An 18,534-nucleotide genomic window follows, 5' to 3' on the forward strand; every position below is an offset into this window, starting at 1 on the left:
TCTAGACAAGAACAACTGTATATACTTCAGAAATGTGTTTATTATGAATAACCTAAAGATTGAGATTTTTTTTTTAGTATAATATTAATGCCAATTTCCATTTTTTTTTATTGTAATAATCATATATTTACTTTAAAAATTATTGCTATATTATTTCTTGAGAGATTTTTCATGTTATGATGTTGCTTATTGAATAAATTGCTTTTATTTGATTGGACGAGTTGTAGATTGAGCACATTGCTTTGTTTAATATCTAGGTCAGTGTACACTTGTTTAGCCTCTCTTTTTAGATATATAAAGAGATATGTACCTAGTTTAAGCTATGAACACGTAAAAGGTGCTGCAATATCAAAGGAAGGTTAACTAGGAAAATAATGGAGTGTGTTTAACTATATTATAACTAATGTGAATATCTATTTATATAGTGTGGGGGCTGGGATGTAAAAGGTTAAAAAGGGTAAAAATCCCCTTCAGTCATGAATGACCATGGGATTGTCCTTAGAAAGTTATCCTCTGAGGCACAAGTCCAGGCAAGGTTCTTTATGGAAGACCAGCAATTGCCCATGTATACCAGCCTCCCCTCTCCACACCACCGATGTTATCCTAGGGAAAGGCAAAGGCTGGTACAGCTTGACACCATTGACGTCATGACTCATTTCTACAACTGAGTGAACTGGAGCAATGTGAAATAAAGTGTCTTGTTCAAGAACACAACACAGCCTGGTCCAGGAATTGAATTCACTACCTCATGATTTTCAGCCCAACACTCTAACCACTGAGCCATGTAAAGAGTATAGTTTATTAAAATATAGAGGATGATGATTTATTTGTCATTATATCAATATTAATTTTGTGTATTGGAGCATTGTTTGGGAGATTTGTGTAACAAAATATGGTGATTTGTTTTAATGAAGTTATTGTTTTGCCTATAATATATATAATACTTGTGATTATATTATCGATATTTTCTTTATTGCTGTCTTTTAGAAAGTGAATAAAAGAAATGGGGGAAATTATAAACAGATTAATATATTGGTGTAATAGAAAGATATGATTTAAATCTTTTTTTTAAGTGGTTACCTATTTTTAACATTAATGAAGAATGTTAGGAATATAAACTGAGAGGCTATAGGGTGGTTAGAGATATTAAGAGGTCAAGCACTATTTATGATAATTAAGAAGATTATATAATTAATAGAATGATGAATAGTTGTTTTTATTTGATATTAATATAAGTGTTGCTATTTTTATAGTAATTATGATTTGCTTAAATAGCTTAAATAGAGCGTGACATTGAAAGTGTCAGTAAATATCTTTAAGTAGTAGTATTTTAGTGGTAGCATATATCTTTAAGTAGGAATAAATGTTTTGTAAATATCTATATATATAAAAATGAGAATGTGTGTGTGTCTGTCTGTCTGTCTGTGTGTTTCCCTAAAACTGGTGGTCAATGCAGAAACTAGGGATAGATGAGTTGTTGGTTAGAGCTTTACAAGCCCCATACAAGGATGCTGTCAGTAAGGTGAGGGTTGGCAACGAGTACAGTGGAGAATTCTGGGTAGAAGTAGGGTTCACCAAGTATCAGTCCTCAGCCCCCTCTTATTCATTATAGTCCTCCAGGCAATAACAGAGGAATTCAAGACAGGCTGCCCCTGGGATCTCCTTTATGCTGATGACCTTGCTCTAATAGCTGAGTCACTACCAGAACTAAAGATGAAGTTTAGGGTGTGGAAGCAAAGTCTAGAATTGAAGGACCTTAGGGTTTACCTAGCAAAAACCAATGTCTTAGTAAGTAGGAAGGCTGTCAAATCACAAACCCCTTCAAGTAGATGGCTCTGCTCGATCTGTAGGAAAGGTGTGGATAGAAACTCCATACGGTGTACCTGGTGTAAGCTATGGACGCATAAAAGGTGTAGCAATATCAAAGGAAGGTTAACCAGGAAAATAGTTTTTGTGTGTAGCATATGCACAGGGGCAATAAACACTGAAGATGTACAGAAAACTAATTCCATCAAATGCCAGGGGGAAAAACTAGAAGTAGTTAATAGTTTCCACTTCCTAGGTGACCAAGTCTGTAGTGGGGGTGGTTGCTCTGAGAGTGTAGTGGCTAGAATAAGAATAGTCTGGACAAAGTTCAGGGAACTCCTACTTCTGCTGGCAACTAAGAGCCTCTTGCTCAGGATGCAAGTAGACTGTATGATGCATGTGTGCGAACTGCCCTGCTGCATGACAGTGAAACATAGGCCATGACTGCTGAGGAAAGAAATGAAGCTAGTATGATCTGCTGGATGTGTAATGTCAGTGTGCATACACGACAGAGTGTAAGCGCCCCGAGAGAAAAGATGGGCATAAGAAGCATCAAATGTGGTATGCAAGAGAGACGACTGTACTAGTATGGTCATATGTTATGTATGGATGAGAACAGCTGTGTGAGGAAGTGTCACTCCCTAACTGTGGAAGAAACTTGTGGAAGAGGTAGATCCAGGAAGACATGGGATGAGGTGGTGAAGTATGACCTTCGAACATTGAACTGAACGTGGCCGATGCCAGTGCCGTCTGACTGGCTCCCATGCCGATGGCACATAAAAGGCATCATCTAAATATGGCTGATGCCAGTATCCCCTGATTGGCTCCTGTGCCAGTGGCACATAAAAAGCACTATCTGAATGTGATTGATACCAGGACTGCCTGAGTGGCCCCCATGCCGATGGCACATAAAAAGCACCATCCGAACGTGGCTGACGCCAGTACACTCTGACTGGCTCCCGTGCCAGTGAGATGTAAAAAGCACTACCCAAATGTGATCGATGCCAGGCCCACCTGACTGGATCCTGTGCTGGTGGTATGTAAAAAGTACTCACTACACTCTTGGAGTGGTTGGCATTAGGAAGGGCATCCAGCTGTAGAAACCTTGCCAGATCAGATTGGAACCTGGTGCAGCTGCTGGCTCTCCAGACCTCAGTCAAACAGTCCAACCCATGCCAGCATAGAAAACGGAAGTTAAACAATGATGATGATGATGATTTATTAGATTGATTTTAGGATGAGATGGTTTAGGGTTGGCTTCATTTTGTTTGGTTATTTATTATCAGAATAATAAGTCATTGTGAGCTGGAATATTAACACTATTAAGTTGGAGATTGTTTTGTTTTAGCTGGTATTAGGATTATCGCATTATTAGAACATTTGAATTTATTTATGCATTTGATATTTTTGGTTTTTCAATATTTGTACTGTTATTGTGGTTATAAATAAGAGGGCTCAAATTCTGTTTAGAAGTTGATTGCCCCAACCCCTATATCTACTTTAGTGCATTCATGTACTTTAGTTATGGCTTGTTATTATTCAGTTTCATTATTGTTTAATTGAATTAGGATATTTTTGTAATTTTATAATCTTTATTTCTATCATAACTACTTTTATATCAGGAGTTTGTATGATTTGTCAATGATATAAAGAAGATTATTGCATTATCTAATTTTATGATTGGGTGAGTTGTAGATTTAGCACATTGGTTTGTTTAGTTTCTAACAGGTTCCATAAGACTAAAATTTTGAAATCTGTGCATAAAAATCAGTAGTATGGGATACATGTGTCCTGATTAGAATTTTTTTAGGGTGTGTAAAGAAGGAAAAGAACCCTCATCTGCAATTCTGATGAAATTTGAATCATAGGTATTCCAGTTCATTAGAGAAAATATAACAGAAAAGTCTAATTCTTCCATTGCATGTAACAAGGGCAACACCAGGTATCTCTGCTAGTAATATATAAAATACTTGTGATTATATTATCGATATTTTCTTTATTGCTGTCTTTTAGAAAGTGAATAAAAGAAATGGGGGAAATTATAAGCAGATTAATATATTGGTGTAATAGAAAGATATGATTTAAATCTTTTTTTTAAGTGGTTACCTATTTTTAACATTAATGAAGAATGTTAGGAATATAAACTGAGAGGCTATAGGGTGGTTAGAGATATTAAGAGGTCAAGCACTATTTATGATAATTAAGAAGATTATATAATTAATAGAATGATGAATAGTTGTTTTTATTTGATATTAATATATGTGTTGCTATTTTTATAGTAATTATGATTTGCTTAAATAGCTTAAATAGAGCGTGACATTGAAAGTGTCAGTAAATATCTTTAAGTAGTAGTATTTTAGTGGTAGCATATATCTTTAAGTAGGAATAAATGTTTTGTAAATATTATCAATAAATGATTATCAGAATGTAAAGTAATTAATAAATATGGAAAAAAACTAAGCTTCATTAATGGTAATACCAATTTTGAAAATAAATAACCAATTTGAATTAACAGGACAATTGATGCTGTGAGAAGACAAATGTTAATTAAAGAAATATGACAAAAAAAATCTCCAATTGAAGTTAAAATAAGATGGCCAGTTCTAATATTTGCAATGATTCAAATTGTGAGAGTTATGGTTGAATGCTGATACTTATAATTTCAATGAAAGGGAGGAAAGGGATTAAAAATTGAAGTATTTCAGATGGTAAAAGAAAAGCAATGGATGAATATATATTGTTATCTGTCTGTCTGTCTGTCTCCTCATCTTCATCATTATTTAACATCCCCTTTCCATGCTAGCACAGGTTGGATGGTTTGGCAGGAGCTGTCCAGACTCCAATTGTCTGAAAATATTTTCAAATCTGTTTTTTCTCTCCTTTTCACCACAAAGGCTTCTCTCATGGTTTTTACATTGAAACACCAATTGCCTAACAGTAGACTGGAACAGGTGTTGAGGTGTCCGCACTTGCATAGGAAAACATTTAAACATGCAGGTGCTGGATAGGATAATATCTGTTACACAAAAGAGAGGAGCCTAAATTTAAGAGGTAAATGTTGGGACAATATCTGGTTTAACTTTCAACTGTGAAGATGTGTGGCTTAGTGGTTAGGGTATCCGGCTCACGAACTTAAGGTCATGAAAACCCATGGTGCATTGTGTCCTTGAGCAAGACACTATTTTACATTGTTCCAGTCCACTCAGCTGGCAAAAAGAAGTAGTACCAGTAATTCAAAGGGCTAGCCTTGTCAGACTCTGTGTCACACTGAATTGCCCTGAGAACTCCATTAAGGGTACACATGTCTGTGGAGTGTTCAACCGCTTGTACATAAATCTTGCGAGTAGGCTGTTCCATTGATTGGATTGACTGGAACCGTTGTCGTCGTAACCGACTGAGTGCCAATAACTTTCAACTAGTTACCATTATCATCACTAGCTTAAAATATCTTTTTTTTTCTATGATCACAGCAATACATATAGGACATGAAAGCTTCCATATAATCTAAAACCCAATTAACAAGTGCATTTTCCATATGGAGATCTTCAATATATATGGCAGAATTCCTTCAATTAATTATATCAAATTAAATTTATTTTTAGTAAATCTCTTTTAATACATAGATGAAGCTACACTAGAACACTCAGATATACTTTGGCCTAGTTTAATACACACACACACACACACACACACATACACACGCACACACAAATATATCAAACACTGATAAAAGACAAATCCAATATAAATGTGAATAACAATAATATAAATATATCCGAAACACCAAAATACACATAATTCAATATCAAATAACAATGTTTTTTTGTGTATTGATAACTATCAATCAAGTAAATTCATCCCCCTAAAATAAGGATAATAGCAACCATAAAACAAGGGAAATACGTAACTGTAGGGATACCGATTCATGTCCACTTGCAGGATTTTGCCTATGCTAAAATGTGGTATATAAATGCACTGTAATATCAGATAAATACCATGCTAGAACTTATATAGGTAGTACCATAGACTTCAAAAAAGATATAGAACTCATTTATATTCTTTTACCAACATTAAATATAAAAATTCAACAACTCTCAACTCCTGTATACATAATCTAAGAGACTAATATTAATTTCAAAATATTGTGGTCTATAATAGCAAACACCCTCCCCTATAAAATCATTATGGATAAATGAAATTCGTGCATTAAGGAATCTTACATTATTCTTAGATCGTATAATTCGGGTATATTAAATAAATTTTCCGATACGATTCATTCATGTACTTACAAATTTCATTCACCTGCGTTTCATAAAGCGCAGTTTGATAAATAGCGACTTCTGCATTCTAATTTCTCTTTTATCATTCATCATTACCCAGAATACTTCATAATATATAATAATAACATACTTATGATTTCTTTAAATTTCTGTTTTCCCATCATGCCTAACCATGTCAATATAAAAATAGTCAGTATCTAACCCATAACTTGTGACCAGCATAATGTAACCTTAAACAAAATTTCCTTATTCTATATCTTTTTTCAAACTTTGCTCTCTATTTTCGTGATGAAGGGGACATTGTCTATACGTGAGTTATAAAATTCACAACTTACCAGAACAAACAGACTCCTGAAACGGACATAGAAATACCTCTTACTTGTTATTATGACCTGTTATATCATATATCTTTTTATAACTCTTAAAACAAATATATTCTCTGACTTTTAAATTCTTCATTGTAATGTCTAACTTTTAATTTTTAATCCTTAATTTTTAATAAGACTTTCTTATATTCGCTATATCACTCCACATATCGAATTTTTTCTTGTTTATATTTTTATGTATATTCTTATTCCATATATTCCATATATTTCTTCTTATTATTATATTCTTAAATAAGGCGCAGGAGTGGTTATGTGGTAAGTAGCTTGCTTACCAACCATATGGTTCTGGGTTCAGTCCCACTGCATGGCACCTTGGGCAAGTGTCTTCTACTATAGCCTCAGGCCGCCCAAAGCCTTGTGAGTGGATTTGGTAGACGGAAACTGAAAGAAGCCCATCGTATATATGTATATATATATGTATGTGTGAGTATATGTTTGTGTGTCTGTGTTTGTCTCCTCAACATCGCTTGACAACCGATGCTGGTGTGTTTACGTCCCCGTAACTTAGCGGTTCGGCAAAATAGACTGATAGAATAAGTACTAGGCTTCCAAAGAATAAGTCCTGGGGTTGATTTGCTCGACTAAAGGCGGTGCTCCAGCATGGCTGCAGTCAAATGACTGAAACAAGTAAAAGAGTAAATACCTTTAATACGCTCTGAATGTCTGAATGTATTTGTTGTATTAAAGTATGTCATAAATTCAAGCTAATTATCTAATTCTTGTTTCTTCTTTGAATTATGTTATTTATTATTTAGTGTCTCGGTTTCAACCTGAGTACTTCGAAGCAATTCTATAATTGTTTGAAAGAAAAAGCAATATAATTATATATATATATATATATATATATATATATATATATATATGTGGGAGGGGTAAGGTGTATGTATTTGTTAACAGTTACATAGCTTATTGTTGTAGAACTCACCAAGACATCTCTCTGTGGTGCTCAACTAAACTTACCACAAATCACACTCAACAATCTAAAATGTTAGAGCTAAACAAAAATAACAGAAGTAATTTGCCTTAAACATTTTTTGAAGAGTTTCTTTGTACTCATTTGACCTGAACTGTTTTGTTTTTCGCATCTAAGCAGCACACTAAGAACCATTTTCTGCAAGGACATTTCGACCATTTATGTATCTATTCCCATAGATTACCATACATTATACGTTCTAGACGTGTAATGGAAGACAACTCTCATGATAAACCTTTCTCTTTCGATTAAATACAATTTATTGTACCATGTATATATATGTGTGTGCATGCATGTGCATGTGTGTGTGTAACGAGAAGGGTTGAGTGTTCAACATTTATAATGACATGTTGTGGAAAGAAGAACGATAAGATTTGAATAAGTTGAAATAGTGACGATTTATTCCACTCGTTATAATAATAAATGATTGCCAAAGGAAATGATGTTAATACTGCAGTCTGGAACAAACATTCAAATGACTTCAGTTCTGCTGGGTCAGACGATATGGCTGTGGTCTGCATCTTGTTGCTGCAATGATGAAGATGGATGGCTACTGGCTGAAGAAAGCTGCATTTGGTTCATTGGCAGTTGGTCCAAAGAGATCAACAAAGAGCAGAAGAAGCTGGTGTTTATATAGCCATGAGGTGGCTTCACAGTCCAAAATGGTTTTTCCTGCATTGGTAACAAACTCTGTTGCAAACACAAGATTGGACTATTAAAACCGACCAATACCTGCAACTAAACTGGCCAACAACTGGGTCATGTGACTTGATGCCAAGAAAAGCTCTTGTGAGCCAATTTTCCAGTACTTAATGTTAAAAAAGCTACATTGACAAAATATCTAATATTACAATAAAATGAATGTGTTAAACAATTCTGCCACACACACTTATACATACACACACACACACACACACACACAAAATGTCTTGAATTCAGGAGAATTAGGTACTTAAATAGTAAAGCATCATATATATGTATATATACAATCGAGAATGTTAGTCACAATGACCTTTTCGTGTGCATGGTTTGTGATATACCATGCCTTTCTCTTGCTGGGTTCAAATCTCATTTGTGAACCCATGGAAAATTAACCTCCACCAACTATTCTGCCTTTATGTCTGTGCACACCTTTCAATGCAACGTATGTTAGAAGGTTTGTAAATCTAACAGAGGCCTCAAAAGACATTTTATGATCCACAGAATTTATCTGCAGCTCTTGTTTGTTCAAATTGGATATGCAATCTATGTGGATATCTTTTCAAAACATTATCTGGTTTAAAAAGCCACATTAGATGCCATGATGGTTCTAATGTGAAGGTACAGGAGGTGGTCAAACTCTGCATAAGGAGTAGACAACCACCATATATCATCATCATCATCATCATCATCGTTTAACGTCCGCTTTCCATGCTAGCATGGGTTGGACGATTTGACTGAGTACTGGTGAACCGGATGGCTGCACCAGGCTCCAATCTGATCTGGCAGAGTTTCTACTGCTGGATGCCCTCCCTAACGCCAACTACTCCGAGAGTGTAGTGGGTGCTTTTACATGCCACCAGCACAAGGGCCAGTCACGCTGTACTGGCAACGGCCACGCTGAAAATGGTGTTTTTTACATGCCATCTGCACAGGAGCCAGTCCAGCGGCACTGGCAACGACTTCGCTTGAATGATTTTCTAATGTGCCACCGGCACAAGTGCCAGTAAGGCGACGCTGGTAACAATCACACTCAAATGGTGCTATTTACGTGCCACTAGCACGGAAACCCGACAGCTGCTCTGGCAATGATCACGCTCGGATGGTGCTGTTAGTGCACCATTGGCATGGGTGCCAGTCATTGAATATGGTTCAATTACAATTTCAGTTTCGATATCTCTTGCCCCAACAGACTCATACACATGCATCATACAGTCTGCCTTTTACTCTGAGCGAGAGGCCCTTTGTCTCCAGCAGAGGTAAGAGCTCTCTGAACTTTGCCCAGGCTATTCTTATTCTAGCAGCTACACTTTCAGCGCACCCTCCCTCGCTACTAACTTGGTCACCTAGATAGCGGAAGCTATCAACTACTTCCTGTTTTTCTCCCTGGAATGTGATAAAGGTTGTTTTCTGCACATTTTCAGTGTTTATTGCTCCTGAGCATCTGCCACATACAAAAACTATCTTGCTAGTTGTAAGCCTAGTACTTATTCTATCGGTCTCTTTTTTGCTGAACCGCTAAGTTACAGGGACCTAAACACACCAGCATCGGTTGTCAAGCGATGTTGGGGGGGGGACAAACACAGATACACAACATATACACACACATAGATATATACGATGGGCTTCTTTCAGTTTCCGTCTACCAAATCCACTCACAAGGCTTTGGTCGGCCCGAGGCTATAGTAGAAGACACTTGCCCAAGGTGCCACGCAGTGGTATATCCAAAAAAATAAAACGTACACACACATATTATACACATACATACATGCACCCACACTGTAGCAAGTTTTAATAAACCTTTATCAGTGGTGATATGACGCCATGGTCACTTAGTCCGAATAGGTGTAATTATTAGTTTCCCATTGGTTAAAATTACTGCCAATATTTGAATTCTAACTTTCGTCAAAGAGAAATCTTTCACAAAATACGGTTCTTAGAATTCACATATAGGATCTTTTCCTTTTGATGGGCAATTCGATTAATCAATTTTCTGGACGCTAGTAGAATGTGTCATATAGAACATCTTTTACTCTTAGCATTGTTGAGAAAAGTTTCTATTTTCGAAGTTATCAGCAGTTATATAAACCCCAACTTTGGGGAAATAAATCAGTGTTTGTTGGTTGTCTAGTTGATTCCACGACACTCATTTTCCTTCAGGATTTTCCGGTGAATCTTCATGGCTGTACCATCTTTTCAAAAATTGACCTCATTCGCGCCTATCATCAGATACTGGTCAACCCAGCCGATGTTCCGAAAAGTGCCATTACCATTCCTTTTAGTTGTTTTGAGTTTCTATATATGAGTTTTGGTTTGCGGATCGCTACAAGTACGTTCCAGCGTTTCATAGACGAAGTTGTCTGCGGTCTTGATTTTGTGTTCGCTTACGTTGATGATATACTCATTGCAAGCGACACACATGAGAATCATCTCAGGTTATGTGGGCGTGCTGTTCTAGACCTCTGCCGAAGCCAATACTAGCAGATACATAAATGCTTATTTCCAAAGTATGCTTTTTATATACGGTGAAGTGTTATTTGAAAAGATTTGGGTAGAGACTTCTGCCCCACCCCCTCCCATTTTCTCCCAAATTTTTGCCAAAGATCGGCATTGTGAAATTCCCCCCCCCCCTTTCCCCCAACTTCTTCAATTTTGACTTTTTTCCCCAACACTAACCCTAAAACCTTAACCCTAACCCTAAAACCCTAACCGTAATCGTAAGTACAGAAATGTTTTGAAATTTTTGTCCAAAACATAATGTCCGTATTTTTATGCATATTTAGGAAAAAAAATTCTTAAAAAAAAGTTTTGCAAAAATTTTTGTAAAATTTTTTCAGAATCATAATGTCCGTATTTGGCGAGCTTAGGACTCGTACCATAAGATCGCCCCGTATTTTTCTTCATATTTTGGAAAAAAAAAAAAAATTCTGAAAAAAGTGAAATGAAGGAAATGGAGGTGGGGGTGTTAATTTAGAAATGTCGATTTTTTGCCAATTTTTGGCAGATTCGTATTCCCCGTAGCCGAAAAGCGGGGGTTTGTGTAAAAAAAAAAAAAAATTTTTTTTAAGGGTGGTTTTGGTGGGGACGGGTGGAAGTCTTGCCAATTTTGGCTCTATTACTAGCGTTTCAAGAAACCACATAGTCTCTCTTCTCCCCCACACCCTCTGACAAAGAAAAATGAAACGGAAAGTAGAAAGACTTCATCTCGCACACATGTCAATATTGATTGTTGACAAAATTGTTAGTTATTACTTAGTTTAGCCATGTGGTAATTATCGCTTACCTTAGTCTTTACTTCCGGCAGCTATAGCGTGTGTTGTTGTCTTGATTAAACCATTTGGTTGTTGAGTGTAAATATTTTCAATTAACCGTGGTTAATAATGGATGGATGTGTTGTTCTTACAGTTGTTTAAGAACACGCAGACCTATGATCAAAGACATTCCTGTCATGGCTATCTCATTTTTTCCCATCAAATATAAATTATCTATTTTGGGAAAGAAATAAAAGTATAACATTTCGTATATAAACACAAGCTACCATATTAACCAATGTTTCCTATTTTCAAGACAGTAGGATATGATTTGAGGAAGATTTGGCTGCTGTATCTAACAAGTCGAATAACTGTAGAAGCTCCCTCGTTTCTTTTTTAAGTTTTTGATGTTTAAGATTTGAGAGATACTACATAGAAGAAACAATTTTTGAGGTAAGATCACTTCTGTCTGATTGTTGGTAGTTAACAGGTATAGTTTAAGTTTATTATTGCTATGTCACAATGATGTAATGCATAAAGAGAGACGTTATTTATTGAAACAGTTTGTGTCAAGGGATTGCAGGGGTCTGTGATGAGGAAATGTAAACGTGTAAACAATAATTTCTAAAAACTTCCAGAACTTTTATTCAGCTATTCGTGTCTACTGCCATTCCAGTTGCGCACTGTGGCTTATATGCTTTCTCGTTGTTACCCATATCGACGTTTCAAGTGATTTTCATCTGTTCTTGATGTTGTTATCATTTATGACTGTGCCTTCCGATATTTGACATGAATCATTGTGCACAACATCGACACTGTGGAGATGGCCGGGATCGTTTTCGTTTTCTTCCAACCACTTGAAGATTTTTCAAATTATCCACACAGATGTGGTTTTGCATGCTGATGGTGAATAATGCATTCATTTTTCGAGATATTCATTATTAACAAGATAGAAACATTGAAAATTATATTTTAGCTAATGAAATGAATCCACTGTCCTTACAAGCCGAAGCCGAAACTGTTTGCGGCCATAGTTGCCATGGCAACGGACTAGCGTTGAAGAAAGGGAACCATAAAAATTGAATAGTTTTGTTGTTTTTTTAAAATTTAATGAAAGCAAACAAACAAAAAAGGCTTTAAAAAAAAGAAAACAATGTTGAAATAAAACATTAACGGAATGTTATGAAATTGAGCTATGCACTGCAGTATCTTTTGAAAGGGTTAGGGTTTAGCGTTCTATCGCGAAATTGGTGTCCTGATATTTCAAAAATATGCGAGTATGCACGCCACAGGTCACTCACTGTAAATAATTGTTCCAGACAGAAATGATTGACGAATGCATTCTTGGAGTATATTACAATCTCGAGAAGGCACTGCTAAAAATTGACTAAAAATATGTAACTTCAAGTGTTTCTAACTTCTTTATTATACATTTCCAGCATAATAACTGCGGTATTCGTCATAAACATGAAAAACTATATGAAAAGTACATTTTTTGAAAATATACGTGTGTATATATATACGACGGGCTTCTTTCAGTTTCTGTCTACCAAATCCACTCACAAGGCTTCGGTTTGCCCGAGGTTCTAGCAGAAGACACTTGCCCAAGGTGTCATGTAGTGAACCCAGAACCATGTGGTTGGTAAGCAAGCTACTTACCACACAGCCACTCCTGTCTCTCTCTCTCTCTCTCTCTCTATATATATATATATATATATATATATATATATATATATATATATATATATATATATATATATATATATATATATATATATACATATACTAGCAGTATAACCCGACCTTGTCCGGATGTGACTTATTATGCCATCTACGATAAGTCTTGCTAGCTGAAAATCAACTAAAAAAGAAAGCCTTACAACGAAAAAACCCTTATGATGTAAATATGTTCATAATTCAAAAGACGATGAAATTAATAGGGAAAGTCTGAAGGCTGTTTTGCGTAAAATTATTAAGCATACGTAAATTTCATCCGTGTAATTGGCTATAGAAATGCTTGTGCAAAACAACTTTTTGCGCTGCCCTGATTATACATAGCAGGGTAATCCCTTTTCACAGGAGCTAGGATGGCAATTTGTGATGAAGCAATTGCTGGCGATCTGTTGCTAAACAGTTTTGCCAGAATTCTATCAGATTGGGCAGAAGGTGTTGATGCACCATTTTGCATTATGTTCAAAGTAGCTACTGGAATGTGGTGAATTGCTGCAGTCTGTGGCTGTCATTTTAAACCTGTTGCTGTCTTTCCTCAGCAAGCTCTCTTCTTTGGAGGCATAATCTATGTATATATTAAACAGAACAACAATAGATGGCAGGGTCGGTACTTTTCACATATCTGTAATTTTTCAGATTAACACCTGCACGATTACCCAACCCTAATCCTAAACCTAATCCTAACATCAACCCTAAACCCTAACCCTGACCCTAAAAAACGTAACCGTAACATTAATCCTAAACCCTAACCCTAACACCCTAGTGAAAATCGAGGTAAATTTACAAAACATTGACGAACATGAGTTATATTTTACTGAATGATTGTGTACTTGCACGTGTATGCTTTTGAGAGAGCGAGAGAGGAAGAGAAAGGAATAGGGGTAGTTAAAAGTTTTCTTATGACTGCTTCTCTTCACTGCCTATTACTTCATTAGAAATCTAAGGATGCACATAAGCACATAATAGAGAAAAATGAAACAAATATGGACGACTTGCTCCGAAACACCACCGAGTGGGGAACACTTCTCAAAAATAACCTGCAGTTGTTTCCTTCAAAATTCCTACATGCTTGAAATGTACATACATCAAGGTACATTTGTACAAAATTTCATGAAAAAATATTCCTTTTCCTGGAAGTTAAGAGGAATTTAAGTGGAATTTCCGAATATTGTACCCTACCCCCTTCCAAAATACTTTCACCGAAAATTTTATTTAAAAATATTCATTTTTATGAAAGTTATGACCTTCCAAAGTTGGGGGATACAACTCTAGTTAGGCCATCAATGTTTTGTAAATATACCACGATGTGAATGATTGTGTTTACTTGCACGTGTATACGTTTGAGAGAGCGAGAGAGGAAGAGAGGGAGAAATGTATAGAGATTGAGAGCAATGTGTATGTTGTCACAGGTCATGTATGTGTGGTTGTGTGTGTTTTTACGTATCTATGTTATGAAAAATAAGTAAAGAATACTGAGATGAAAGTTTAATCTATGACGTTGTATGTATCACTTTCTCTCTCTCTCTCCCTCTCCCTCTTTTACTCTTATTCTCTATATTTTTATGTTGAGCGCGTGTGTAAGAATGGCGTTCCAGGTAGAAGGGATGAAATATAAAAGTTGCTAGAAACAACAGCCAAATCTCCCTTAAATCACACAAAGTAAACGGAATTTAAAAAATCTAATTACTGCACTGGAAAGTTCACATCGAGAAAATTCCATTGATGTAAAAATTTTTACGAAAAAGTGGAAAATGTGGATTTCTATAAACTTTCAAAAAGACTTCACACAGACACACAACTTCAGATATATATATTAAGATATATATATATATATATATATGTATGTATGTTTGTATGTATGTGTGTGTGTGTGTGTTTAATAATTTTTTTAATTCTAAAAATTAATAATACAAGTTGATGGTTTATACTATTATTTGTATTATTTTTATAACATGCATTGTTTTGGTTTTTAAAAATTAATCAAGAACACACATATATATATAAGGCAATGCTTCATGAAAGCTATTCTGTCCTAATGCACACACACTGTGTGTTTACATCTCATGTCTATGGAAGTTGCAGCATATGGGGAGTGTTACTATTGCCAGTTCTCCTTTAAACAAATTGTGGCAATTTGCTGTACTTGAGAAGACACACCAAGCTAAGTAAAATCATTGTCCTCTTATAAAGGGTTGTCCTTTATAGGTGCCACACAAAATGCACTCGTGCCAGTGCTGCAGAGATACAGCCAGATCAGTAGCACATTAAAAGCACCCAGCACACTGTAAAGTGGTTGGTGTTAGGAAGGGCATCCAGTTATGATGTAGTGTGTTCATAGAGCTTTGTAGGAATATGGTTTACTAATACTAATTTTAATGTTTTCCTCTAGTCCAGACATTATTTCATGGAAACAAGCATTACCTCCTATATGCTAGAAATTGTAATGTTGTATACAACATTAGGGCACATCTATGTTTTAGTTCACAGTTGTGGTAGTCTAAACATCTCTTGAATGATGTAGTATTAGATTTTAAGATGGAATCCTTGAAAGATACTGTCATTGTGTAGTTTTAAATTTATTATATCATAATAGTTAACTTCATGTTAATGTTTGTTTTCTTTGTATTTCAGAAAATGCTTCCATCTTGAATATGTAAATGCTAAGTTGGACTCTTAACTAAAGAAAGGCATTCTTTGAGAGTTTAACAAAATATTGAACTTACAATGTCCAATTTATATTTTCGAAAGCTACAACCAAATTATTATTATTAAAAGTTGTGTGTGAAAACATACCAACATGATGGGAGACAATACAGTTAATGCAGTAAAGACAAATTACCATTGTAAAATTTGTGGTAAAAATTTTTTTAACATTTCTCGTTATAATTTGCATAAACATTCTGGAGAAAAACCATATCACTGCAATGTATGTGGTAAAGCGTTCTTGTATAATAGTTACTTAAAGGCACATAAGCTTGCTCATACAGCAAACAAACCGTACAAATGTGATGTTTGTGGTAAATCTTTCAAAAGAGAGTGTGAAGTAAAGATGCATAAAATGATACACACAGGAGAGAAACCATTCTGCTGTGAGATTTGTGATAAAACTTACTCACGATGTGGTGCTTTGAAATACCATCTACTAGTTCATTCAGGAGAGAGACCCTACCGCTGTGAAATTTGTGGTAAATCTTTCTCAAGTAAGGCTGTGTTAAAGCAACACAGGGTACTTCATACTGGAGAAAAATTACACAAATGTGATTTTTGTGACAAATCATTCTCAAGAAGAAATGACTTAACAAAGCATAAAATGATTCACACTGGACAGAAACCATTTCATTGTGAAATTTGTGGTAAAATGTTCTTCAATGATTGTTACTTAAAGAAACACAAAATGATTCACACTGGAGAAAGTCCATATCATTGTAACATCTGTGGTAAAATATTTGCTTACAAAAGTATCTTAAAGGACCATCAACTTGTTCATACAGCAGAGAAACCATATACATGTGATGTGTGCAGCAAAGCTTTTAACAGACGTTCTACTCTAAAGAGGCATATAATGATTCACACAGGAGAGAAACCATTCTACTGTGAAATTTGTGGTAAAACTTACCCAATTAACAGTATATTAAAGCAACATATGTTGATTCACACTGGAGATAAAGTATATAAATGTGAAATTTGTAATACATCATTCCCTAGAAAAAGTGACTTAACTAAGCATAAAATGGTTCACACAGGAGTGAAACCTTACTACTGTAACTTTTGTGGTAAAAGCTTCTGGAATAATACTGACTTAATAAAGCATAAGTTGATTCACATTGCAGAATCTTGTGCTTCTAATCCACACCAGTGTAATATTTGTGATAAAGTATTTGCAAGAAGTCAAAATTTAAAGCGGCATAAAGCTGTTCATACTGGAGAGAAACCTTACATCTGTGAAACTTGTGGTAAATCTTTCTCATGCAATGATTACTTGAAGAACCATAAAGTGGTTCATAGTGGAGAGAAACCATTTAGCTGTGACATTTGTGGTAAAGCATTTTCATTAAAATCTAACAGAGATAGACATAAAAAGGTCCACACTGGAGAGAAACCATACCACTGTGAAGTTTGTAATAAAATTTTTGCAGAAAGTTCTACCTTGAAAAAACATAAGTTACTTCATTCAGGAGAGAGGCCCTATCAGTGTGAACTTTGTCCTAAAGCCTATTTATGTATTAGAGACTTAAAGAAACATTATGCAATTCATACAAATAACGAAACACACAAATGTGAAATCTGTGATAAGACTTTTATGCATAAATGTAACTTAAATAAGCACTACATAATTCATGCAGGAAAGAAACCATCATAATCAGCCCTATTTTAACCTTTGTTTCCTATGCTGACTTGAGTGTTGTACAACATATTGACAATCATCTTATCTGTGAGACATATATGATGTTACCACTTCTTCCTATTTCTCCTCTATCAAACACATGGAATTTTCCATCCATTTCTCTTGTTTGTTTATGATTAAATGCCCAGACCAGTGCATTGGCACATGGCACACATTGGCTGCTATCAAGTTTCTCTATTAGTTCAATTTGTGTTCAGTATTTCATGCCAGTTCACATACATCTAACATACCTCATTTCTATTCTGCAACTTTTATTCAGTATCTGTATTACACAACCAAACAGCATCATACTCTGTGCAATTATTTCATATAGTTTACCTTTTATATCCATGGCAAAACCCCTTGTCATTAAAAAGGTCAATACCTCTTTGAACATATCCTACCTCTTTCATGTTCTAGCTAACCTGCTTTCTCTACACCTTTCCCCAATACTAATTAGACCACTTAGGTGGTATACACTATCATGCACATCTAATGAACCATTTAAGTGATTCATCATATCCTCACATACCTGTACAACTAACTATTCCAGTATGTCTAGCATTTTCCAGGTTATGGTTCTCTGCTAACCCACCTGAGGTTCCACTGCATCTTTTATGTACCTGCTATTTTTACACAGAGTACACAGTATTTCACGTATATTTGGGTATATAAGATACACTTTCGCACAAGACACACCTCTATTTTAGAAGAATCTTTTGTGGGTAAAGAACCAATTTAATATGTTCTGTCATGAAGGTAGAAAACGTGCCTCAACAAATTCTGTCTGAACCATGCAAGCATGGTGAAGTGGACATTAAATGATGATGATGACGACACACTAATTGAAAGATATTTTAAAGTAGTTTTGTAAGAGAAAATTTATGATTCTGTGCATGTAAATATGTGACAGTATACTGGAATAAAGTCTGAAACCATAAATTTATAAGAATATAAATGCATTTAAGATAAATTGTACTATGGAAATACTCTATTTATATTGTATCTTCTTTCAGGTGAACTG

At 35.3% G+C, this 18,534-nt stretch overlaps 1 protein-coding gene and 1 pseudogene across 5 annotated transcripts in view; one reads left to right on the forward strand and one right to left on the reverse strand.

Annotated features, from left to right (window-relative positions):
* Nucleotides 1-11,563, reverse strand: part of LOC106879547 (beta-1,3-galactosyltransferase 1-like) — a 28,256-nt pseudogene extending 16,693 nt beyond the window's left edge. Inside the window, exon 1 of the transcript XR_016242185.1 lies at nt 11,428-11,563. The product of XR_016242185.1 is annotated as a beta-1,3-galactosyltransferase 1-like (transcript). The remainder of the gene's footprint in view (nt 1-11,427) is intronic.
* On the forward strand, nt 11,447-18,462 carry LOC106879546 (uncharacterized). 4 transcript variants are annotated; one of them, XM_014929181.3, is made up of 2 exons: nt 11,447-11,848; nt 15,758-18,462. In XM_014929181.3, exon 2 carries the CDS (start codon nt 15,924-15,926, stop codon nt 17,484-17,486), a length of 1,563 nt encoding a protein of 520 aa, XP_014784667.2. In that variant the 5' UTR covers nt 11,447-11,848; nt 15,758-15,923; the 3' UTR covers nt 17,487-18,462. The 4 variants fall into 4 exon arrangements, with proteins under 4 accessions (XP_014784667.2, XP_089209680.1, XP_089209679.1 ...); XM_089353554.1 differs by lacking the exon at nt 11,447-11,848 and adding an exon at nt 12,167-12,301; XM_089353553.1 differs by lacking the exon at nt 11,447-11,848 and adding an exon at nt 12,660-12,792.
* Nucleotides 18,463-18,534: the final 72 nt, after the last annotated feature.

This window comes from Octopus bimaculoides, chromosome 6, assembly GCF_046866305.1.
Source record: "Octopus bimaculoides isolate indiv1 chromosome 6, ASM4686630v1, whole genome shotgun sequence".
In the NCBI taxonomy this organism is placed as follows: Eukaryota; Metazoa; Mollusca; class Cephalopoda; order Octopoda; family Octopodidae; genus Octopus; species Octopus bimaculoides.

What these genes read in the sequence shown, in the direction of transcription:
- LOC106879546 (XM_014929181.3), top strand. Translation starts at nt 15,924, where the DNA reads ATGATGGGAGACAATACAGTTAATGCAGTAAAGACAAATTACCATTGT.